Here is a 27,491-nt window from a genome sequence, read left to right as displayed (position 1 = left end):
GGCCTTGACCCTTACGCACAGAGATTGTTCCAGATTCTCTGAATCTTCGGATGATGTTATGCACAGTTGATGATGATAGATGCAAAAACTTTGCAATTTTTCGCTGGGTAACACCTTTCTGATATTGCTCCACTATCTTTCTGCGCAACATTGTGGGAATTGGTGATCCTCTACCCATCTTGGCTTCTGAGAGACACTGCCACTCTGAGAAGCTCTTTTTATACCCAATCATGTTGCCAGTTGACCTAATTAGTGTTATTTGGTCTTCCAGCTCTTCATTACTTACTCTTCATACTTACTTTTTCCAGCCTCTTATTGCTACTTGTCCCAACTTTTTTGGGATTTGTTGACACCATGAAATTCTGAATCAACATATTTTTCCCTTAAAATGGTACATTTTCTCAGTTTAAACTTTTGTTCTGTGATTTATGTTCTATTCTGAATAAAATATTAGAAGTTGGCACCTCCACATCATTGCGTTCAGTTTTTATTCACAATTTGTTTAGTGTCCCAACTTTTTTGGAAGAAATATATAAAAAAAAACTAAAACCCACAAACAAAAAAAGTAATCAATGCTAGAAAACATGTGTTAGAACAACATTTCTAACGGCAAAATTCTGACAATAAGGCAATGTCCTAAGCCAAGCCAAATTACTTCTAGTCCCAAGGATCCATCCAGTGTCCTTAGTCAAATGCATTTGCATAAAAGGTTATGAAACTACTGGAAATTTAGAAAAATTATTTCGTTTAAGTTGATTTTAGCTCTGCAATAGCACATACATTGCTCTACATTGTTAGGGAAACATTTTTCCAGTATGTCATGCCTTATCAATATTGTACCATCTAGATATCCTTTCTCCAGGTTGCTTAGGCCAGGAATTCTCCAAATTAGGTTCTGATCACATTTGCTCATCTGGAAGGCAAGGAGCAGGATTTTTCGCACATTCACCAAAAATGTTGTTGCTGGCAAGCCTCGAGTTCCATCGTAAAACTGTATATGGCGAAAAGGCTTGCTCATTCCTATTCAGTGGTTTAAAAACATTAACTTTGCTGCTGTTTGTTATGCCTGGGGTTGCTTTTATAATGCAAGTGACATTGATAAGGTAGCTTACATAGGCAGATTTCTGGTCAAAAATTGGGCAGATGTAGAACTAGGACCACATCAGCTCGTTGTTGCAGTGATCACCTCAGCGGCCTGATCATTTGACCCTAGCGTAAAACAATCAGATCAGATCATATCTCCATCCTTAGGTGGGAATATCAGGGAAAGATCTGCTTATTGGCGACCTCACCAAACAACAGATGCACTGATAGAAGCGGGATAATTATGACTACAGTATAACACACCAAGGTTTGTTATAGTAACACACTTCCTTTTATACATTACTCTTTTTTTTCTTTCTGTGATTTTGATGTGGGTCACTAGACAGCTGAGAAATTAAAAGTATATAATATAATATAAAAGTATATAATGTAAATTGAATATGTTTAAAATGATTTAAAGGATACTGTGGAATCACTTAGCACAAAGTGGTGGAATTAAATGAATGCACAGCATTGGCAGGTTAATGGAATGTCTGAGATGAATGTAATGCAATACAGTAACGTACTGGATATGTCAGGTGTATGGCAAAATTCTTTCATATGAAAAATACAGCAGTTAGATTTGACATCTCAGTGTATTCGCACTGTCTAATCCCCAGTCATTAAGCCAAATATATATACTTGTTTATTTTCACCTAAAGAAGCAGATGAGGGGATAGGTCAATATCCTATTTACAAGAGGCACTACCAAAGGCACAAACAGAGAAGAGATTCAGGTGGTAGAGGAATGCAAGGTGCAAAAAAAATAGGTGCAAATTGCCATGTTTTATCATCAACTTTCTGTATAGGCACCCCACAATTACATTACATTGTACAGCGTGTTAGGCTATTCACAAGTGGATCTTTGACTAATTCAGTGATTCAATCCATCCAATTAATTCAATTTTTTTACCAACACCCCACCTCCCCGGGCCAAAGAATGGATCATAATGCTGACCTATGCAGGCCTTTCTGGAGAGAGTTGAGGTGGTACATTCCCGATGGGAGGAGCTGACCTGGCAGTTTATACCAGAATTTCACATTGCTCAGTCCATTATCTGCAGTAAGAAAAAAATGTTAGGGTAAGACAGCACACTAATAAACCCTTTATATCTTAAAAACAGAAAAAATAACCTAATTGTGCAAAATGATTATGACACACTACAGTTTGCTGGGTTGTTTTTAAAAGTGAAGGTTCTCCTTTAATACAGGTTTTTTTGACAGGATGTGTTTGCCATGTTGCATTACATAATTTCCTGCGGCTAAGAAGAAACATGCCAGGGAACCGGTTCTTGAAGGATCATCTTAACTCTCCACTACTGTGTTATTCCCTTGATAAAATATATTATGAAGCAATTAAGTAATTCATGGGAAGAGTTTTACCCACATAGGTTTTACTGCTGCTACTATGATTTGGTCCTTTTGTATTATATCAAGTATACATTGGTATACAGGCTGACAGCAATAGTTAAATTAAACTGACACTGACCACACTGATATGGAGACATTTCTTTATGGTGGATAGTAATTAAAGGTTTACGTTAAAACTTTTTTCATCAGATTTACAAAGTACTCAGCATTGGACTGGAGTTTGGGGGGGGGCTGGGAGTGGGCCCCCCCCCCAGGGGCCTCTGCTGCCTGCACAGACCCTGCACCCCTCCCCCTGAGCGAGCATTTCAGATACTTACCTAGGTGCATTTATTCTGGGTCACTGGGGCCCACTGGGTTTTTTGCAGTGTCCCACCGGCCCAGTCCAACCCTGAAAGTGCTGAACTGGAAATCCTGACAAAACTTTTAATAGCATCGTTGCTATAACAATAGCAACAGCCTGTGCTGTGTGTGTTTGCTTAGTCTGTGCATGCAGTACTTGCAAAGTTTTTCTGGTTATTTTCAAGCCATTCCTCTTCCAGACTGTATCTGCGGCTGTGTTTGGTCACATCCCCCAGAATCAAATGAAAAAACAAAATATTATCGGTTTTAATGTGTGAATTGTATTACATTCAAGTATAGTGCCTATTATCCAGAATGCATGGAACCTGTGGATAAGAGGTCTTTTTTTTGGATCTTTGTTCCTTAATTCTACTAAAAAATCATTTAAATATTAAAAAAACCCAATAGGATTGTTTTGCCTCCAATAAGGATTATTTATTACTTAGATAGAATCAAGTACAAGGTACTGTTTTATTATTACAGAGAAAAAGAAAATCATCTTTAAAAATGTGAATTATTTTATTAAAATGGGAGATGACCTCTCTGTAATTGGCAACTTAATGAATAACAGGTTTCTGGATAACGGATCCCATACCTGTATAGGAAGGAACTTATTACCCTTCTCTCTGTCTCTTTCTATTTGCCAAATATGTTAATAACATAAAGATTTGGAAGTCAAGGGTGATAGATTAAGCAGAAACATGTATTGGCAGTAACAATCACATTCTCATATTACCGAGGGAAACATAACCCTTATAAGGATATAAACAGACATTTCTACAGCTTAGAATAAAACTGTAATAGGGTTGGCAAAGGATATGTGCCAACTTTATTTTAGATAGCTTAGAGGCCTGCTGCACAGAAATATGTTGTTGCTTGTCCCAAGATGCTCTTATTTTGTTTGTTTCAGCCTGGTTAGGGTTTGTTGTAGTATTTATCCTGACGGGAAGTAAATAACATAGGCACTGACTTTGTAAATGAGTTCTGTTTACATAGATGAGATGAAAGTAAGTTTGATGTGAGAACAGGGACGTCAGCAACATTTTAAACGGTTTAAAAAAAAAAAAAAAGCTGATATGTAAATTGCTGTCAGCCTTTGGATTCAATATGAGAGTAATGAGGAGGGCATGGCATGTTTATACAAATTCTGATGTTAGTAGAGAAGAGATACCCTTACAATACATTAAGCAACTGCTTTAGAAAATAAATATTTTGTTGGTCCTGCTGGTAATATAATATATGCAATATAAACAATTTCTTAACCTTTTACTTAAGAGTGATTCATACTTCAAAAACCCACCTTTTTGTTGCAAGGAGTAGGGGCTTAGTTCATGATTTATCATTTATGAACCCACTCCCTCACGGAGGGGTATCAGCGACAAACAGTTTATTTTTCTAAAATTAATGTCCTGTAGTGCCCCATGGTGTCTGTGATACTAAGGGGGTTATGTAATAAAAGGCACTAAGTTTGCCCAGGAGCAGCAACCCATAGCAACCAATCAGCAGTTAGAATTTACTGGTCACCTGTTTAAAAACAAACATATTATAGGGTGCTATTGGGCAAACTTAATGCCTTTTATTACATATGGGGGTTAAGGTGGCCATACACAGGCAGATTTAAGCTGCTGATTTGAGTATTTTTACACCAATTCGGCAGCATATCTGCTTGTGCATGGGTCCCCTGATGGGCCTTCCTGACTGATATCTGGCTGAAAATCGGGAAGTTGCATAAGGCCCAACAATCTAATTAGCCTGATATCACCCACCTTAGGAAGGCAAATCAGGAGGAGCTGCTCTTAAAGTGTATGGCCATCTTAAGGGCATTGGAACACGGGGATATTAGACACCCATGATAAATTTTTGCTACTGTAGGTGTCTAATCTCCCTAAAATCGGAAACAATGTAAATCGCCGGTGGGATAGCATGCACATTGTTTACCCATAATCAATATATATAGGACATTAAGACATTCTGCGCATTGCACTACTATTAAGCTAATGTCATATATATATTGATAATGGGGCGAGTGCAGAGGACCACTTGTTTTCTATATGAATTTTGTGGTTACAGTCTTATTGCACTCCCTCATAGTAACATAGCTAAAATAGTTTCTATACACTGTATGACACGCTAACAAACATGGCGCTGTTAGCGTGCGTTCCATTGTGCCATTGTCAGCACGAGTAATGAGACCGAGTTCCAAGCCTCATTCCCGTGCCTGTGCTTCCTTAAATACACGTGACAGTGACGCTTTTGACGTCAGACGCCACCAACGCTACACCATTAACGGCCGGGACGGTCTCCAGAAGCGCCAGACTCGGGGCTAAGCACCCGAGTCTCAGAAACTGCACGGTGAGCCTTCTTTGTCTCTATCTCACAAGAGAGAACATACTTGTACCATTTGGTTTTTTTATATATATATCGATAGACTCGGGGCATCGCACCCGAGTCTCTTTACACAAGCGGTAAGCTCTTCTGGAGTTTTTGGAAGTTATCCACTCACGGAGCCCCCTTCTTTTGCTTTCATCCTTGAGGGACCCTCCCTCCCATAAGTGTTAGATTCGGGGCTTAGCACCCGGATCTTTTTGCCTTTAGGGTGAGCATACAACTAGAGAGAGAACTACTGTACCACTATGCATATGTACACAAAAAACTTTATCCACAATCTGCCGATTTTCCCCCTAAAGTGTTAGACCCGGGGCAATGCACCCGAGTCTCCCCTTCAAAAGGGTGTGTATTTGTCTGTTTCGGCATTAAATAAGGAGTTATTTGTGCTTTAAAGTCTTGTGGATGAATATACCCATTATTCGTAGGGCCACTACCCATTGTGTTAGACTCAGGGTATTTTACACCTGGGTCTTATGGAAAAAATGGTGAGCTTTCCTACACAGTGTGACCTTTGTTTGACTCCCCTTAAACGATAGACTCAGGGCTTATGCACCTGAGTCTCCGTGATTATACGGTGAGCTATATACGCACAGTTATTTACTATCTGAAAGAGTAGAGGGGGAGCTCTTATATGTATTTTATACTCACTTATTTATGCCACTTGTGTATATACATAGATATATATAATACTATCTAGTTTGCCTTGAATACACACTAAACTAAATTTTATATGCAGCAATCTGTTTCTACATATTTCTATGACTATAAGGTACCCATATACATAGGCTAGTTTTTAACATTGTTTTTTTTTGCTTCTACATATCCTATTCTCTGATCTATCTGCCTGTATATCTCTCCTTTGTCTCCGTTTTGGACCTTTTTGTATTATTATAGTAGAAAACAAAAATTTGACAAAATTTTTTCACAAGAATCTTGTGATATGTCTCCAACTTTACGTGAATACTTCAATACATTAGAAACTTTATCTATAAAAGAGTTACGATCCTGGTGGGAAATAGCTACTTTTGAAAAATATATATCTTTACATATGATCCCTAGAGGTCTTAGAATCAAAAAATTTCCTACTTCTTTATCATCAGACTCTGAATTTATGGAACAATGGAACATTATACTTTCTGAATGTTCACTTAGATTAATGGGTCTTTTGGTTGAAAAAAAACGTTATATATATGAACATTTAAAAACAGAGATCTCTGATTATAAAGTGGGTCATGTTAGCTTAACTGAGCATTCTGACTATCAAAAGCACTTTGACATCATGACCAACAAAATTGATAAATTAGAAAAAGATATAATGGATAATAAAACACGCAAATTCCAGAGAGACAAGAAAGATTATGATACGAATTTTATTTACAATTGGTCTCAGGTAAATGCTAAAAAACACAGGTCTTCCACAAAAAACTATAACCATTCAGATGCTGCTCATAGATCCATCCTAAAAAAATCTAGAGATAGAAAAGTTAGTTTTTCCAGCACAGACTTTAAAAGCTATGACAGCATTTGTGAGTCAGATTCTGGTGGCTGCTCCTCCTCTCCTCTTTCATTGCAGAGAAATAAAGATACACGTGCCAAGGATGACAACTTCGACGAAAACGTCCGTTACAAAACCACTCACTCGACAAAAAACGAACAAGGTCTTTGGTCCAAGTGGAGAAGGAAAACGAATCATCACTCAAGCGAATCCGGAGAGGAAGAGGAACCCAACAGTCGATCAAGATACCGCCTACGAGACAGAAGGAAGAAAAGATACTGAACCTTTCAACAAAAACTTTTACTTCCGATGAACTAAGCATCTTGGAAAAAGGTCTTACGTTTTGCCCTGTAAAAAATTTTGATTTATTTGACACCATTACTGATGTTAACAGATTTGTACGTAAACTTTTATTGAAAAAACACTTTTTCAATGATGATACAACCTCATTGGAAAAGAGAAAAAACGAGGACAACCAAGTTGCTCCTGTTCTCTTACAATCTAATATATCTAACTTTAAGGACATGAATGTACTTCTTCAACTTGAACAATTGAACAGAGAAACTGACCCCGAATCGGGTAGAGTCGGAGTTAGCCTCTCTGAGTCAAAGAGTAGATTTAGATCTAAATCCACTTTTTACCCTACACATCTCAGAGACAATATTGTAAATATGTTTCAAAAAAATGTAGAAACTGAACTATCTTTATTACATGAAACTACAAGTGATTTACCATCTAGGAATAACCTTACAATGAAAGAAAAAAGGGCACTTAATACTTTGAAAAATGACCACAATATAGTTATTCGAAAAGCAGATAAGGGAGGCCAAATTGTTATACTTAATAAATCAGACTATGTTTTTGAGGCCCATAGACAACTTTCTGACAGAGAGACATACTTACCTCTTGAAAAAAGTCCCCTAAATATATATGCTTCAGAGCTTGATGCTCTGTTACAAGAGGCATCAAGTTTTAACATCATAGATGATAAACTTATTGCCTACATTAAAAAGGATACACCAAAATCAGCCATTTTTCACCATTTGCCTAAAATACACAAAAAAGAGAGACCACCAGTAGGACGCCCTATTATAGCTGGTATTGGTTCACTAGGTGAAAACTTGTGCGAATTTATAGATCATTTTCTACAGCCCCTAGTTCTAAGACTTCCTAGTTATCTTAGAGATAGTGGTCACTTATTACACTCTCTTAATAACTATCAATGGAATTTACCTAATCTAAAATGGGCTTCGATTGATGTTGCTTCCTTATACTCATGCATTCCCCATGACCTTGGCCTACAGGCTATTGAATTTCATTTAAACCAATACAGCACTTACGACTCCAACTTTATCACTTTTTTATTAAAATCTATATATTTTCTTCTCACACATAATTTTTTCTATTTTGATAAAAAGTACTATCTACAATGCAGAGGCACGGCCATGGGGGCCAAATTTGCACCCTCCTACGCGAACCTTTTTTTAGGTTGGTGGGAGGAGTTACACATATATAGTGAGAATAATCATTTTTCTGATAATATTCAATATTATGGACGCTATATTGATGATATTATAATTATTTGGTCCGGCACGGATGAACAATTTAATGATTTCATTAAACACATCAATACCAATAACTATAATTTACAATTCACTTCTGAAATACATCACACTAGTATTAATTTTTTGGATATCACACTTAGCACTTTTAACCATTCGGTCACTAGCACTATTTTTCGAAAAGAATGTTCAGCTAACACACTTCTGGAAGCTACATCATGTCATCCAAGGCATTCCATTCTTAATATTCCATATAGTCAATTTCTGCGTATTAGACGTATTTGCTCTGAAGAAACTGAATTCATGTCCCAGTCTACTGACCTTTATTATAGATTACTTGATAGAGGTTATCCAAAGAAGAACATCATAAAAGCTTTTGAGAGGGCTGCCACTGTAGATAGATCCAGCCTTTTTGATAGATATAAAACCTGTGATTCAAAGAAATTTAAACACAAGAAAAATGTGCACAAAAAGGACAATGCTTCCTTGACTTGTATCTTAACTTACAGTCCACAATTAAACATGATAGAAAAAATTATTAACAACAATTTAACCATCTTAAAAACAGATCCTATTCTGAGGCAAATACTCAATAAAGGACATAGATTTGTCACCCGAAAAACTGAAACTTTGAGTAATTTACTGTCACCTAGCCTCATTGACACTGATGTAACCACTGATACTTGGTTATCTACAAAAGGGTGCTTTAAATGTGGTACCAGACAATGCATCACCTGTAACTACATACACAAAACGAATTGTTTTATCTCATCTACAACTCTGAAAAAATATCAGATAAAGCATTTTATTAACTGTAACACCAGAAATGTTATATACCTTCTTACTTGTACCAAATGTAAGATGCAATATGTCGGTCAAACTGGCAGAAAACTAAAAGACAGGATAAGAGAACATGTGCTAAACATCACTAATATAAATAGTCATACAACCGTAGCAAAACATTTCCAAGAATGCTCAAATAGATCTCTTTCATTTCTACAGGTTACAGGGATAGATAGAGTAATCCCCAACCCTAGAGGGGGTAATATTTCATCAATTCTAATTAGAAAAGAAACCAAATGGATTTTCTTCTTAAAAACTCGACAACCATATGGTTTAAACTTTGACTATGATGTTACTTGTTATGTATGAATGGTTCTAGCCTTTGTATTCATATCTAATTCAACGTATATAATGTGTATTGCATCCTTATGTGAATTTGTGACTTTTTACTCCCGATCCCTAGCCATAAGACCTACTCGTCTGATTGGTTAATTGTATGATCTTTTCTATTGGTCAATTTGTCTTTAAATAATATGTACTGTGCATAATGTTTCCAGCCTATGATTAAGTACCTCATGGTACGAAACGCGTAAGGCTTCTTGTTTTTACATATGGATCCAATAAAATTTATACATTTTTAATGTAAATTACTTTGGTTGCTGCATTTCTCAACTTTGTTTGAAAAAATCCGGAGTGCCTGCCTTTTCCAAGTTTGATGTTCCCATGATGGCTCCCTGTGCTGAGAGGTCTGGGGCATGAGCACCCGGACCCACCGTAACTGTGGGTAAGAGTTATTCCCAAACCCTATTATGTGTGATTACCTTTTGTTTTGTTTTAGTAACATAGTAAGTTAGGTTGAAAAAACACGTACGTCCATCACGTTCAACCATAATGCCTATATATAACCTGCCTAACTTCTAGTTGATCCAGAGGAAGGCAAAAAACCCCACTTGAAGCCTCTCTAATTTGCTGCAGAGGGGAAAAAATTCCTTCTTGACCCCAAGATGGCAATCGGACCAGTCCCTGGATCAACTTGTACTAAGAGCTATCTCCCATAACCCTGTATTCCCTCACTTGCTAAGAAACCAGTGCATCCAGCCCCTTCTTAAAGCTAAATAATGTATCAGCCAGTACGACTGATTTGAGGAGGGAATTCCACAATTTCACAGCTCTCAAGTGAATGCTACATAACTGTAATTACACAGAAGATGTGCCTTATTCTATATACAGCACAGCTGTGCACTAAGGTTGACAAAGAGTTGACCTGTGCCCAACCCACTGTCTTGTTATCACTTACATACCAACTCTCAACCCACTCAAAGTTGATGTCGCCAGAGGGGCAGGTCAGGCGTGGCTATATAAATGAAAGACAGCAGGCCAAATGTCAAAAGAGATTGCTAACACTGTGGCCGGGAAGCAGCAGAACAATGGTTAAATAGCTCAAAAATCCCCTCCTACTGGTTTAACATTTAGTGGTGAGCACAACGTCCCCTTTTTTGCTATATCTATGCTATTTGTTATAAGGCTGTTGAAAACTGGTTCCACCTGCAAACATTTGAGAAGGCATCAGTTTGGTACCATCAGTTGCCCAGTCTGCAAACAGGAAACCACTGGAAACTACAGACTACTGCAGCTAGCCTGAGCAGCTACTCTAAGAAAGTGTACTCATTTAGTGTAGTCTTTAAATGAATTTATTATTCAGTTTATATATGGTAGTACTCTGGTTTGCATCTCCTTTTTAGGTGTCCTTTTCAAATAAAATGCTTTTTACATAATAAAATAAATTCTAAGCAACTTTTCAGAAACAGTAATTTCTTTGGGTCTGACTCTACAGTGTAGAGTCATGTCTCCTTTGTTTCAGGAGTCAGAGCAAGAAGTGCAGAGAACGTAAACAGCCATACAGATATTGCTTTTAATATCAATTACATTTACAAATAACTTTTAAACCCCTGAACATTTGCAGTGAATGTATATTGGAAATTAGCAAAGAATTAGTTCTTTTCCCACTGTGCAAAAAAAGAGTTTTTGGGTTGGGGACCCCATTAATATCTCTCACTCTATTAATATCAGTTCACATTTATATAACTTTTTGTATACGGTGCTAAGATAATCTGTTCATTCTTTGGGATTTTTGAGCTATTTAACTATTGTTCTGCTGCTTCCCGGCCACAATGTTAGCAATCTCTTTTGACATTTGGCCTGCTGTCTTTCATTTATATAACCACGCCTGACCTGCCCCTCTGGTGACATCAACTTTGAGTGTGTAGGGAGTGGGTATGTAAGTGATAACAAGACAGTGGGTTGGACACTGGTCAACTCTTTGTCAACCTTAGTGCACAGCTGTGCTGTATATAGAATAAGGCACATCTTCTGTGTAATTATAGTTATGTAGCATTCAGTTGTACAGCCTATGGGAATGCAGCTGCACAGCTAAGGGCAATGACACACAGGGAGATTTGTCACCCACAGTAGTGGCAATTTGGCTTAATCAAGGGAAAATGCAACATAAATTTCTCTGTGATAAAGCAGAATCACCCAAGTAATGGAATTTACTTGTGCAGATTCAAGTTTTTTTAGGGCATGGGCATTCAGGGGGCAGAAGGAAGCCAGAAGAGAAACTGACCTGTGTGCAATTAGCTTTAGTTTTTATCATTTAATTATATCTAATGTACACACATATATATATTTTTTTTTTGCTTGTTGAACAGACTCTTTGCTTATGTTTTCTGATTTTGGACTGTACTTATGGTCATCTGAGTTTTCTTGATGTTTGCTAGAATATTATACTGCTCCTTTTAATTTTACTAGTGTTGGAAAGAGTAATACTAGCTTTCTGACCACATCACTCAATGCCACAGTGAGTTATAGCATTTGGTCCCTTTTTTTCATTTGCTTTGATTTCAGCTGTGTATTTACAAGACTTCTCACCAGACCAGCAGAAACGGAATTCCTGTAACTACTTATTTAAGGGACACCATAAGGCAGATGTATCAAAATGTGAGTTTAGAGCTTAATACATAAAAACTCACCCACGTTTTATTTATTCCTATGTGATTTTTAGAAGCATATTTATAAATGGGTGAATGTTAGGGCTCACCATTTGTTAAATATGCTTCTAAAAATCCCATAGGAATGAACAGAATGTGAGTTTTTATGTATTAAGCTCTAAACTTTTTATAAATCTGCCCCAATACAGAAACACCTGCTGCTCTTAAAAGAACAGAATGTAACAATTTCAGACATGTATGGAAAATAGCATCTTTGTCCATGTAAGAGAAATGAAATACAGGATGCAGAAATGGAATATTTTCTGACCAAGAAGTGAAAGAATGTGTTCTCTGACCTCCTCCTGTAATATTTGAAATAATGGCTGGAAAACGCTTCAAAGTAGTTTGTTGGCATTAATATAGTATAGTATAATACCACTATAACTAGTGGATTATTTTATGCAATGAATTGAAACAAATTAAGGCATGAAAAACAAGAATCAATAAAGATTACATACAAATCTACAATGTAAGAAAAGCCATTTTGGTAATCACAAATTTTGAATTAGGGTGTGAATTTTAATATCTATATATATCTGCCTTTTTAATTCACTGATTTTCTTTAGTGCATCAACCCCAAATTGCCCTAGCTTCTCTAGCCTCAGACAGGGTCAGACTTGGCCGCCGGAACACCGGGAAAAAACACGGTGGGCCCCCGATGGCCTAGACCCGACCCTTGCGATGCTCCCCTGGCCTACAATGTTCCTCCCTTGATGCGTTAAACTTAGGCATGCTCAAGGGAGGACATCGGGCGGGAACCCCTGCGGGTGGTTAGAAAGGGTCAGCGGGGACGTGGCCGGCGGGGGAACCTGCAAGTCCCCTGGGTCGGCAGCCCCCAGTCCGACCCTGGCCTCAGACCCCCTTCTAAGGATACTAGCTTTGTATTACAGAGGATTACTTTGGTGGGAAATTCACTTGGCAAATGGTGCCCTACCTGGCAATACTAAAGGCAGATTTATCAAAAATCCAAGAAAATTTCTGGTCCTTTTCAGTTCATTCTGTGTGTGAAAAATCCTATAACAGTTTCTCAAATATTTGCTAGAGATTTAACTTCACATTAATTGTTTATGCCATCCATGTTCTCAAGCGTGATGTAAGAATTTCCTTGCGTATTTTCCCTAAGGGAGGTGATAGAGGGGGAGATTAGTCGCCCTGCGACAAAACTTCGTTGCTGTGGGCGACTAATCTCCCCGCAATGCCATCCCACTGGCAAGAATGTAAATCGCCCATGGGATGGCATATGCATTGCTGTGATTTCATAAAGTCACCCGATGTTTCCTCTCAAGGCAACTTCAGGCGACTTCCAGAAATTGTAGCAATGCGTATTCTAGCTGGTGGGATGGCATTGTGGGGAGATTAGTCGCCTGCGGCAATGAAGATTTGTCGTGGGGTGACTAATCTCCCCATCTGTCACCTCCCTAAGTGTTTTAGATGAAAAAATGGGAGAACATATAAATATCATAAAGTTCTCTTTTAGAGTGAGCTTTCTCTCTCTCATAATCTCAGCCTTTAGTAAATCAGCCCAACATATATAAAATATACCATAGACAAGTAAACAGACAGATCACCGGTCTGTTTTTCTATACAAATTGGAAACCATATTGGCTAATTCTGTCTAGTAGTCTGTGTACTGTAGATCCTGACTCCCTGAAATGTACCACTTGGAGAGACAGGAGTTAGACACTTATGTTGCAGTGCGTAAAATAAATGAATAAAGGAATTCTGTAATTTTGGGTAGAAACCCAAAATTATGCTCAAATTTCTGCACTATGTAGCTCCACACAGGAGGACGCTACAGGAAGGAGTGCATAACAACAGATCCGTTTTCTTCTACCTATTGCAATTCCAAAAGAATGTGGGTCATTTGCACCCGTTCGTATTTGGCCTCTGCTGGAAACCTGGGCTGGACACAAAACTACCCACTGAACCTACTTTGATTTTACTACTAAATAAAATGAAAATACATTTAATCAGAAGTGGACATGTTCATGCTTTGTAAAAGTAGTTATCTTATGTAATTCAAATAAAAAAGCTTTATAATATGATACATGAATGTAGAATTGCACCATTCACAGCAAACTGCTGTTTCTAAATTGTAGAAACTGTATCATTGCTGTCTGATAAGTTACATGCATATTAGTCATTGCTCTAAGGAGAGTCTGATACCCACATAAATGGATTTATTGCTTTTTTTTCTATTAGCGAATCATAGTACAGTCATTCTTCTGTTTTCTTCTGTTTATTGTGCCACTTTCCATGTAAACAATCTGCAACCCCTTGGACCAGTTCCCAGGCTGTGGTAGAATCTCTTGTTTCTTGCTGTAGGCTACACATTCCTTTAATTTGTGGCATTTAAAAAATTGTTTCCATGGCAAAACTCAGCTATAACAAGAAAATAAATTAAATGTTTATCTTAATATCCCAAGTTTTAACACAAACACTGAGCAGTTTACTTGTTCCCTTCAGTTCTTTATGACGGGCTCATTCATTATTTAAAGCGTTCTGTTCTTCGTCTTGTCCCTATCAACTTGCAAGGTGAATAGAAGTATGTAAAGCATCTGTAGGAAAATATTTAGAAGTCTATTCATAAGTGGTAACTGACCCATGCTGCTATAATCCTCAAGAACTTGGTAAATGTCTCTATGTACAGTGAAATCTTTTTTTTCCAAACGAATAAAATGTTTGGCATCTTAATTCTCCCTACAAGTAACCCACATGTATAAAGATAAGGCCTTGACATTCCCCAAACAAATACAATATGGAAGCCATGTCAGTTAATACATGAAGGAAACTGGCCTTGTTTTCTTATTCAATGAAACATGAAATAGATTTGTTATCTTAATTTGTCAGACCCTACACAAGAGACTGCAAATCAGTGGCTTCCAGCCAAGAAGTAAAATAGAAAATACTTGAAGCATTAGTATGTGGATAAAATAAAAACGGCTTCTAATTGGTTTTACAGCTGGCAAAAAAAGCAGTTGTAAGTAGGGCATTCTAGTTATGGAAACCCTTAAAAAGTCTCTACAATAGGCTTTGATATTTATCTTTGGGACCATTTATTTTCATTTTAACAGTGAAACAAAGGAAGGTGTTTCAGTTTTTTTTCTATATAAAAAGGCTCTGTTTAAGCACTCAAGCTGCTCTTGAACGAGCCTTCCCACAGCATCCCTGCCAAATCTGCACAGATTTTCCTGGCTAGCAGTCAGGAAACTACAGCTCGAACTGGAGGATGGAAAGTTAAAAGACTTTGCCTGGATACACTGAAACATATACAAACAGTGCAGTGTGGGGCAATGATTCACCCACAGCACAGCCTCTGCCTCTTTTTTATCTCAACAAGAAGGGGAATCCTAAAACTTTTAGCCACTTTTAACTGAGAACATTATGGGCCTCATTTATTAAAGTACTACAGAGACCTTATCCGCACACCCTAGTACTCCAAAATTATATGCCCGGTGCACACTGCTGGAGGGATCGGCACCCTCCAAAACTAGTACAACCACAAAAAAAAGCAAATGGCACTCAGGGCTATAAACAAGGGAAAACCCTTAAAATTTTATTGCGGAGGTGCAACGTTTCGGGGCGACGTGACCCCTTTATCAAGCATTGATAAAGGGGTCACGTCGCCCCGAAACGTTGCACCTCCGCAATAAAATTTTAAGGGTTTTCCCTTGTTTATAGCCCTGAGCCTCATTTATTAAAGATCAGAGTGTTTTAAAACTTTCCCTGTCTTTTCAGAATTATGAATTTATTTCCTGATTTCAAATGATTCTTTCCAGTCCAGAAAATAATTGTCAAAATTGTTAACTCACACATGTGATGTGCATTGAGATATAAAGATTTAGATGGGTGTTAGTAGTCAGACTACTGGCACCCATAGAAAATTTTGTATTCATTGCTCTAGATAAATGTGTTAATTCACTGACTGTCAGGAAAGCAGTATGAGATTGTAAAAAAGTTTCAGTCCCCTAGCATAATTTTATTCTTTTATCAGTTCGCCAACACTGAGCTTTCTGGCACATGTGAAGTTGGATCTAGTTTGTAATTAGCTCCAACTGCGCATTCGCCAAACAACTCCATCAGTAAAGTGACTTAAGATGATCCAAAGATCCAGAAGATGGCACCTGTGAACTCCACTGAACTTCTCTGCATCTATATGTCATTTTTTTCATGTAATAGACTCTTGGGAAAGGGGGGCAATTCAGTGCAGTGGATGGGTTTTTTTTTCTGTGGGGGATTTAGTTTGCTATTCTAAATGCAGCATTTTGTAAAATCACAGACCAGCATGTAGACAGAAGAGGATGCAATATACATAAGGTATAAGGCTGCCTGGGTAACATCGCTTGTGTTGAGTTAAATAAAAAAGTTTTCTGATGAATTTGTGCCCAGGGGCATCGATGAATAATCATATCCACAAAAAACAAGGGCAAAAAGAAACAAATATGGGTGTTGGCCAAGAGGAATGATCATGAAAGATTAGTGAATGTGAAGAGGTGAAAGGGTTGTTGTGAGAATGAATCATAACAGTTTAATGAAATATTGCATGCTCTTTCCTTAACATGTTCCTTTATTGTAATATGGAGCCCTGTAGGTGTGATAACAGAATATTTGGCATCAACAGTTTCCCCAAGTGAATTGCAAATTATTATTCTATTTTGAAATGACCAGCAACATCTGGGATAATTTATATTTCTTTAATAAAATGAGCAGCTTAGTTGTGACCTGCCATCCATGTACAGCAGGACAGTGCCATCCTAAATGTTTTGTCACAGTCTCACATTTAGGAGAGTGCGCTGGAAAGAGATGTGCTCTTTCTGGCACAGATTGCTAAAAGTGATAAAGTATGTATCAGTAAGAGGCAACATACAGCAAACTATAAATGTAAACTCTTTTAAACTCTTCAACCTGTCTCTCTGTAAATCGCCGGTGGGATGGCATATGCGGCGACGCGTTTTCCCGAAATCGCGGAAGTTGCCTTGAGAGGAAACTTACGCGATTTCGGGAAATTATATCGCCACATATGCCATCCCACCGGCGATTTACATTCAAGCCGGTGGGATGGCATATCGGGGAGATTAGTCCCCCGCAACAAGGGAGATTTGCCACGGGCGACTAATCTCCCCGTGTGCCAGAGCCCTAAAGGAGGGCCAAATACAAAATTATCACTTAATTAGTTTGAAATCAATTGGCTGCTAGGAACAACATCACCGGTAGTGTTTCACTCCACTTTTTACACAGATAAAAATACCCCTTGGGGCTTATTTATTATGCTGTGTAAAAAACGGCGAGAAAATTTGCCACTCATTGCCAGGCTTTGCTGTGTAAAAAAAACGGCGTAAAATCTGCATCATTTTTACATGTCTTTTCCTCCGCCAGAACTTACGGAAAATAACGGCATAAAATCTGGCATTCAGACAGCGATCTTCTCCGTTTATATTACACAGCTTTTTACGCCATACAGCTTTCACACATAACACTTTGTTTAACAGGCACACAAACTATTCAATTTAGTACAGATAGAAAAACACTATCATAACAGTAATATAGGAGTTAATGACTTCAAAGACACGCATACACACACTTACATACGCATATTCATACTCAAACATATATATATATACACGCATACATATAAAAAAAGAAACATTTGTGGACAGGCTCTGACTGGCATCCAAGCAGCCCCCCACCAGCCCATTAAAAGCATACCTTTTAAGCGTCCTGCTTTAAATGGGGCAGTCCTGATTTTCAGTTCTCATCCTGCTGTTCACAAATTACTGCTACTAGAGGTGAAAATTGGGCAGTCAAAAAAGGACCAGAGTTAATGGGATTTCTGCCCCCAAATTTAAGGGCATAACTACAGTCCATATCAATAAAGTATTGCATTATTTGTTCAATTTGTTGCACAAGGGTAAAATAAAAATAAAAAAATCTGTATAGTTTAAATGATTTCACTAGCAACAACAACAGTGACAATTCATACAAGTAAAACTAAGTATCGCTCAACATCCGATATATCACTTTGACTTGCCAGATGAAATATGTCTATCCCAAGTTTTAAATAATACAGGCCAAGCATAATTTCTGGATTAATAATGCCCTGTAAATGTGGTATATAAGTTTAAAAACTCAAAAGGCATTAAGAAAATTCTTCTTCCAACTTAATATATAAAATAGCCTGACTCCCTTTGCAGGAAAGATAGAGAAAATTACTTCAGAACACAGAAGTGCAAATACAAGGCCTCTGGGCAGCACAAGAATGTAACCAAAAGATCAGAATAAAGTATGAAGGAATGAAGAGCCCTTCAGGGGAGAGGGGTAATTGTTGTCCTTTAGACAATGATTAATAACTAGAGGCATTCCCTTCCGCATGATAAATATGAAAATATCGGAGCTGCCTACCTTGAATAATTCTATGCAATCCTCCCATCAGGCAAAATACATTTATTTACATTTGTTTCTGGTTTCAAATTAAAACACTAGTCCAGAAGGCTTATATTCTGAAAGAATGTGTGCCAGGGATAGCCAGAGTAGTGTCTACAGTGTCAGCAGTCTAGTAGAAATTTAGAAAGCAGCATAAATACTGAATGCAGGTGATGGCCCAAGGGCTTACATAATACTAACAGAAGCAGCAGTAGACAGTTGCTTATGTTCTCAGTAATACATAAGGTTTGTTAGTATAGGTATTTTCTTTTGCCATTCTGTATAGTGACTCTTTAAATGTAAATTGCCCCTTTTTACATTTTGAAGTTGCCAGAATTATTATTTATCATGGGGCATTTTTCATATGCGTATAAGGAGGTAAAATATAAATTATTTCTAAGTCTAAATAGTTAAGCTATATTTAGTTGGCCAGCAGGTGGCACTAACCTGTAAGGTTGGCCTGTAGAAGGAACTTACTGCAGGAGTCTATATAAAGAAGTCCAATAGCCAGGCACTTCCTCTTTGGCGACCTAAGAACATCAACAGAAGAGAGACAATATTGAGTCAGACCAGGGGGGAAGCTTCATCTTGCTAGGGTTTGATAAAGCTATTGCTGTAGGAGTGAGAGATAGTCAGAGTAGCCAACAAGGACTGCCTGTGTCCCCACAAGAAGTGAGCATTTAGGGAAAATCCCCATGGCCAGCGATCCGCAACCGGTGGCTCGGGGGCAACATGTTGCTCACCAACCCTTTGGATGTTGTTCTCAGTGCCCCCAAACCAGGAGGTTATTTTTGAATTTTTGACTTGGTGGCTAATTTTGGTTGAATAAAAACAAGATTTACTACCAAATAAAGCCTCATGTAAGCCGATAGTGTGCATAGGGGCTACCTAATAGCCCTTATTTGGCACCTCCATAAACTTTATGATGCTTGTGTTGCTCTCTGAGTCTTTCTACATTTGACTGTGGCTCACGAGCAAGAAAGGTTGGGGACCCTTGCCCTAGGCGATGGTGTGCCAGGTTAGGAACTGGAGTGTATAGACAGTGTGACAAAAAGGTTTGTCTCGGTGAGAAGTGCCTGTTGGATGGCAGATATATAGGTTGAGGTACTGGCTCCTTTAAATCTCCAGGGCAGGAGAGGCTAGGACCCTGAAGTATGGCTAGATAATGCTGGAGCCAATTAGGCAAGACCTGAAGCATTTAAGGTGAGCCTGGGTGTGCAGCAGGAGGTTCAGTTTCTGAGAGACTGTGAGGGGCAAGCTGGACTGATTACAAGCTCCCCTGATTCTGGGACTCCAGAAAAGGACTGCCGGGCATTGGCAGTGAGGATTTGGGTTATCCCATTTGTCAAAACTACAGTCTGGTGAGACTTTGTCTTCTTGAACTGCTTACTTGCAAACACCAAGTTGTGATATATACTGTTTTGCTGTGGAAAATAAAACACAGGCAGGAGCTTGATCATTTTGGTTGCAAACCAGAGTTGCCTGTCTCATCTGTGAAGCCCAGATTTCCATCCGCTACCGGCTGCTACCAGCTGCTACCAGCTAAATGCCCACAACAGGTTAATGAGAACTTATTGGAGCTGGAGTGAGATGGTTTGAGAGAAGCTCATACACCGTATATGGAAATGACAGAGAAATGGGGGAGAGCTAAGTAGGAGAGGAGGCCCCCTTCAACTTTGCTAGTGCATTTCCATATAATGAGGGTAATGGAGGCTTGTACCAAAAGAGAGACAGAGAATGTGGTGTGCATGCAGAAAAGAGAGGATCTTCCAAGCTGTGATTATTGTCTAGCTGACAAATTCTGCAAAATTCTGCAAAAAGTTTATTACATTTATGTGCCTGCTTCTTTCAGTAAAGGCCTGTCCCTTTTACTTACCCAGGCTGGAAACATACCAGTTATGGGTACCAATTTTACATGCTTCAGACTTTGCTCTTCCTACCTTAAACTTGCCGAGGATATGAAAAGTACCAGGTCAGTACTTTGTGCAAAAGCACCACTGATAACACCTTTGGCAGGCAATAAGCACCAGAAGCACCCTAAGGAGCATATATTTATTATAGTGTGTAAGCCAACCTTCTATAGCACTTACTACACACACCTCAAAGCATAAGTAAGGGATCCTCTATGGCAGGATGTTTTTGCTTTTTTTAACAGCAACAAGTGTTGGGCTTTTTATTATTTCATTTTGTAATTCCCTTTAGATTTTCAAGAGGAAGAGAAGATTGAGGACTCCAGGTGACTAAATAGAGATCATTAACATGTTAGCAAAACAATTATGTTGTAACATGCTGTCAAGATCAACCAAGCTGTGCATGCTTGGGCTGCATGGGTAGCATTGTTTAAATGCCACTAAAGTAGCCTTACATTTTTCATGTGTGTTCTTAAATATTTAAATCTTTGAAGAATATAAATTAGTCCACCATTATATTAATCTAAATTGCTAAAAGTGAAATTTGTGTTACTTAAAATGTTGTTTATCTAAAAATATTTATCATATGTTGTCCCACATCAGTTGTGGAAGTAATTTGCAAAAGTGTGCTTTTGTCTGTGCTCATTACCGAGTATTGTGAGCGTCTTCCTGTGCTTTTAAATCTGCACAATAGTTTATGTTAAAAAAAAACTGGAGTATTTCCTGTAATTAAGTTGTTATCAAGACACTATAAAACATAAGGAAATGCCTGAGAACAACATAAGGTAGAGAGTATAGCGCTTCTCTATCAATTGTTTAGCACACATATTCATGATCAAAATAGCAGGTTGTTTCCAAAAAAACAACTGTAAAATCTTAGACATGGCTTAATGAAGAATGTAAGACCTCATAATGAACATATAAAGCTGAATAAACAGGGCACACAAGCAGTTCAATGGTATGGGGTTTACATATACATTTCTTTTGTCTAGAAATGTTCATTAAAACATAAAGAGAGCCTTTATCCAAAATAGCAGAGAGCATGCTCAGATTTACCCACCATTATATAAAAAACACAAGATCGTCGCAGTTACACAAATTTTTCAGTGAAGCGACACGGAACAGATTTGCTCATCACTAGTTACCAGACGTGGTTGTCATTGAACAATTTATTTATGTTCTGATATTGTGTATAAATTTTGCACCATTGTCAGGACAAAATGGTCTTTTCCCCCGGGTGTATGTAGGGACTCATAGGGTTAATATGCCCCGTTTAAACCCTATCATTTCCTAGTTTCCTGTTGCTGAGCCGATGCCTTTATATCTTTTTCTATATTTCTATATTGTACTTTATTGGCCCATAGGTTATGACCACTTCCTGCAACACTTTAATATAGTGTTCCATCTTGACCTACAGCAGTTGATCTGTGTGGATGTGTTCCAGCAAGCCTGGGATCTACATGGCCTGGAAGTGTTCAGCCCTAGAGAAAGCCAGATTACAGATAGTTATCAAGAGCAGCTTCTATGCTCCAACCAGGAGAGATAACAGGGAGTATTCTCCTAAGAGGCTCTGTCCATTAATTGGCTGATGTGACCTTACGTGTATTTGTGTCCTTGGTTTGTTTGTGTGCACCTTGAATCGTATGATCCCAGAGGGCAGCCCTTAGTACTTGAAATGGCAATTTTCTATTTAGGATCAACTAATGACACACACTACCAACATTTTTTTGAAAACAGTTAAGTTAGATGATGCAGGGATTTACATATTAACTGTTTTATGCAATATATTTTTAGAGATATATATTGTTTGGGGGTATAGGTTTCCTTTAAGGTGGCCTAATTTCATACATGAGCTAGTGGCTTTATTTTGGTGGTTTTAATAGACTTTTGTTATGACTGCAGGGGTACGTCTAATATAAATATCAAAATATTAATCATAAAGCAGATCATGCCCGTTGGTTCCCTCTGTCCCACTATGTGAAGTGCGCTTTTCAATCACAATTCTCAACACTTCAATAGGGAATCTGCAGAACAGACTGACATATAGTACAGCAGGAATATCATTTACATTTGTGGATTCCCTATTGAACTTTTTTTTATAATATGAGAGCAAAATGTATAATGCAGGTATCTTTCAAACAATGTAGCGGCAATATAACCTATAGAACATATGATTTACTGACACAGTGATAGAGATGGTTGGTAAAAATAGAACATTTTATTGAAATTGAAATAGAAAAATAAAATAATAGAAAATAAATAGAAAAAAAATAATAGAAAAATAAAATAATAGAAAATAAGTAGAAAAACAATAATCATGAAAAAATGTCTGTTCAGATAATAGCAAAAAACTGATGTGGTGGCGCCCAAAATTGATTGCGCTAGGTGTTGGGAAGTCTGCAATTGCAAATGAAGAAAAACTCATTTAACAACTTGCTTGCCCACTCAAACTACACTTCTAATTGATATCTCAGCAAGTTTTAAGTAGCCGGTTTATTATTTTTACGAGTGCAATGTACCTCCATAAAAGTTGCATTTTTTTTTAAAGTCACCCAGGCATAAAAAGCTTTGTAATAAAAAACCTTTTCAAATTAAACATGAAACCTAAACTCATTTTTTATTAACACATCCAAACCCTTTATAAAAGCATTCTTGCAATTAAAATGATATGGTGACAGCACAGCCCATGCTCTTCCAAATTCCCAATCATGGATTTAAAAAAAAAAAAAAAACCTGCAAAAACGTAAACAAGTTATCTGAAACGAGAAATCACTGGGTTTGCAATATATAGCGGCTGAGGTATTCAGTTCAACCTTTAACTTAAATAAATTCTGACTAATTTTTAGTTGATCCAGAGAGTGACCCCTCCTCAGTTTTGACCTAGGATGGAAAAGCATTCTTTTAAATCAATTCAGTTCAGTCAAGTGTCTGAGTGATCCACTATGGACACTCAAGATGGTGTAAATAATTTCATAACAGCAACATAACAGTGTTCTGTGCCTAAATATTTTCCATTTCAGGTACCATTGTTACGCAGTAATCCTCAGGAGACGTTACGAGTAGTGATGAGCAAATTTTTTCACCAGGCATGGATTCGCTGCAAAATTCTGTATTTCACCATTGGCAAATCTTGTTGTGAAACTTCTGCAGAAATTTGCTGCAACAAAAATTAGCAGCGTAAGAAAAAAGTCGAGGTTGGGTCTAAAAAGTCGCGAGCATGGAAAAACTCATGTGGTAGCCATGTTTTGCAAATTTTTCAGCAGTTTCCCTAAATTCACTAATGGGACAGATTTGCTTATCACTATCTATAATTTAGACTTTAAAGGAGAACTAAAGCCTAAAAATTAATATGGCTAAAAAATCCAGACTGGCTCAGTAAGTACAGTATATAAAGTATAGATTTTATATACTATTCTTACTGTGCCAGTCTAAAGTTTCAGCATCTCCATAGCAGGAACTTGTGACAGGAGCTCCCAATCTTGGAAAGTGTCTGCGACACTCACAAGCTCAGTGTGCTCTGGGCAGCTGTATGGGATCCGGGCCACTAGAAACCCTAAGGACTTTGTTACTACCCAGACTACTCTCCACAATGGTGCCTTTGTACATTGCTTGCTCTGCATTGAACCTGCCAATCCATTGTTCTACATCTGTATTGTGAGTATTGCTGCATAACCCCATGGATCATTTGTCTTGGACAATAAAACCAGTTCAGTTTGAGTTGATGCAAAACTTTCTGGTGTCCTTTTTTTTTTTACTTATTTTGCACATAGCCAAAGTGAGTTGTAGTTATACTACACCCCCATTGATTTTTCTTTGTAGTGAAAGCCCACCCTGTGTGTTAGAGACCAGTGTATCCCATGCTTTATAGCCTATGTAACTGGTCTTGGTCTGTTTACAGCCAAAAAGGGGTTACAATAACATAACTTTATAACATATTTAGTTGTTGACACTTGGAGAACTGTTAAAAGCATAATTTGCATCCATACTTATTATGGATGATCTAGAATCTTCCAGGTTTTCAACGTGAAATCTAAAGCTCTGTAGGCAGGGCCATTTCTTGGCACTATGGGAATAAAAAACAATAAAGTATGAGAAATACATAGAGAGAGGTGGAATTTTATAACAATTATTTAAACTACACGTGCCTACAACAAAGCTGAGTTATCCATAGCAGCTAATCTGCAATTAGTTTAATCAATGTACTACAAATTTAGCACCCATATTAGTATGATGTGAAATGTTTTGCCAATATTTCTGCCAAGGGAATTTAGTATTCTGCATTTAAAGCTACATTGTTTAGAAATTCCTGTGATAAGGACCTTGCTAGTGCTGCTTTATGTCAAATGCCTAAGGCATGAAAACTTCAACATAGTACTTGCATTTGGAGAGAATGGTTGTCTTCAGAAAAATGTGTTGGTAAAGACCTATGTAAACCTTACATCAAAAGGCTTATAAAGTGACAAGATTTTTCTGAAATTAAGTAATATGGTAACAGGGCCAAGTGCTATTCAGTTTAATTGGTCTTGTGATGATAGTAAAAATAAGATTTTTTTTTATAATTATATCTTATAATGGAGTCAATGGGAGATGGCCTTTCCGTAATTCTGAACTTTCTGGATAATGGGTTTCCGGAAAAGGGATCCCATACCTGTACTATAAATATCTCCCAGACATCAGCTGAAAAAACTCCAGCTGACAAATCATTAGCTCCCTTTCACAGGAGCCCTTGTGCATCATGCTCTTACACTTCAACTTTTCATGGACTTTTACTCACTTTTTGTGTGTGCCTGAGTATGTTCTGGAGGTGTAAGGCTGATGGCAGACGTGGCGTAGGGCTGATATTTTCGGCAAGCGGAAAAACGCTTGGCGAAAATTCAGCCCAACGCCTGCTACTTGTGCCTGCACCCGAATGAATGGAATACGCTCGGGTGCAGGCACATGTAGCCGATATACGCATGAAAACGCGAGATAATGCAAAGTCTCGCATTTCATGCGTATATCGGCTACATGTGCCTGCACCCGAGCATATCTCATTCATTCGGGTGCAGGCACAAGTAGCAGGCGTAGGGCTAAATTTTCGCCAAGCATTTTTCCGCTTGCCAAAAATATCAGCCCTACGCCACGTCTGCCTGGATTTGAACCAGTGACCAGCATTTTGCTATGCAGGCTGCAATACCTCTACTCTCTTGAGCTGGCAGCTAGGCTCCTTGTTCAATGCTGTGTAGTCCTTTAGTTTCCAGGTAAGCATAATCATTTCAGCACCTGTTCATCTGGCCACAGGCGCTCAGAGTTCATCTGGCCACAGTCGCTCACTAACTGATTGTTGCAGTTCAAATTAACTTGTGCCTGGGTGCTCTAGATTCCTGCTGATGTTTCCTGGATCCTGATTTATTCCACCCAGTCATGTACTTTGTGTTAATACTTTGTTTTGACTCCAGCTTGTTTCTGTTAACGAGTTTGCTATGTGGTTTTGACCTGGCCCATCGGACTACATTTAGCTCTCTCCTTACTTACTGCCTTCTTCTCTGCAGTTAATGGTGGGTTCCCTTACCTGCCACTTTGTCTATGGATTTTCATGCACTTTTGCTACATATAAGCCCAATAAATAGGACTTGTATTGTAAATGCATTCTGGTTATTGTTTTAATTAAAAAAAAAATAAAAAAAAGTGCTAATGTGAAACTTGTATTATGTATTGTTTAAAAATAATCAAAACCATATATATTTCTTAATTAAAATAGCAAAAAGTATATTTAGCATATTAACGGAGCTGTTGGGTTGTATACTGTCTTTTAAAGACCAGGTGGCACCTTAGTAGCTGAGGAACAGGTCTGAAGCCAAAGGTGGATGTAATATGCAGAAGAGCATACCTAGATCAGAATAAAGTGACTCCCCTGAGGTTCTTATATGCTTCCACTACTATCTGCTTGAAGCCTCTTACCTCTATGTTAAATGAGGTGTGGAATGGATTGGTGTTCTAAATCTTCTGCTAGCACTGTGAAAATGGAATGAAATTTAATAAAAAAGAAAATCTGTATGATTTTGGAGTGTGCAATCCCTTCTGTAAACTTACCTGTTGTAGACCTTGTCTGTGATCTTTGACTACCCTGGTTCCTGATGCTTGGCCTGACCACTGGGGACTTTTTTGCTTTCCCAAACCTTGGCCCATCTCATGACCTAATTCTGATCTCTGAGTAGTGGCTCCCTATGTGGGTGAAGTGTGCTGTTACATGCATTCCTGCCACTCCTCCACTGAGCCCAGTCCTATATCCACTTCAGCCACTGTTTCTCCCACAGGAGGTGATGGAGAGGTCAAACCATATGTCCAAAGGGACTCTGCACCTATAACCCTGACAGGGAAAGTCTGCTGTAGAACAGCTTGCCTTTTAGTATTCTAATGTGATCCAGTGGCAGCTTTCTTAAAAAGGGACTTTCATCCCGACATAAAAACTTGTATAATAAAAGTCCTTAGTGTGATGAACAAGAATTCAGACATTTAAAAAAGGGGTTGCTTTCCAAATTCTTGGCACATTTAGAAAAAAACAGAAGTTTTTTTTTAAAAAAAAAGCTAATTAGAATTGGCATGGAACCACATATTTCAGTAATGATTCTGCAGTCTGGAAAATGTGCCTCAGTTTGAAAGAAACATTCTGAAATCAGGAAAAGTGTACCTCAGTAGTGCCACTCATTGACGTCATTTTGATGTTTTAGTCTATGTGCAAACTGGAAATGTTAAACCAATAATCTTCACTGCAAAGGGCAATCTCACACTAACAATGGATTTGGAATATCCCTACAGCTTGCATCAAAAAAATGCAGGCTGACAGCAGTAGAGCCAATACATAAAATGTGTGTCCTCAGCAAGCAATAAATTATCCAGTATTATAGGGCTAAGAAAATGATTTGTAACCTCAGAGGCGTTGATTTGTAACCTCAGAGGGGTGACTGAGACAAGTGTTTAGCAGTGTCCCAATAGAAAATATTTAACTGGGATTTTTCCATTTGATTGACACAACATACTAATTCAACAACACAACAAAATGTTCAATACATTTTGTGAACTCTGTATATAGTGTTTACATTACAAAACTAGA

General features: G+C 38.0%; 1 protein-coding gene across 1 annotated transcript; it reads left to right on the top strand.

The window, feature by feature from the left end:
* Nucleotides 1–7,185: 7,185 nt before the first annotated feature.
* On the top strand, nucleotides 7,186–20,728 carry LOC108645441. The gene is made up of 2 exons (XM_031898206.1): nucleotides 7,186–8,872; nucleotides 20,691–20,728. Exons 1-2 carry the CDS (start codon nucleotides 7,201–7,203, stop codon nucleotides 20,726–20,728), a joined length of 1,710 nt encoding a protein of 569 aa, XP_031754066.1. The 5' UTR covers nucleotides 7,186–7,200.
* Nucleotides 20,729–27,491: the final 6,763 nt, after the last annotated feature.

This window comes from Xenopus tropicalis, chromosome 3 (assembly GCF_000004195.4).
Source record: "Xenopus tropicalis strain Nigerian chromosome 3, UCB_Xtro_10.0, whole genome shotgun sequence".
Taxonomy (NCBI): domain Eukaryota; kingdom Metazoa; phylum Chordata; class Amphibia; order Anura; family Pipidae; genus Xenopus; species Xenopus tropicalis.
Note: the sequence above shows the minus strand (reverse complement) of the source record. Positions and strands in the feature narration are given on the sequence as shown.

Coding starts and splice junctions, on each gene's coding strand:
- LOC108645441 (XM_031898206.1), top strand. CDS start 7,201: ATGAATGTACTTCTTCAACTTGAACAATTGAACAGAGAAACTGACCCC. Junction 8,873..20,690: donor CCGAAAAACTGAAACTTTGA/GTAATTTACTGT, acceptor AATTCCCTTTAG/ATTTTCAAGAGGAAGAGAAG.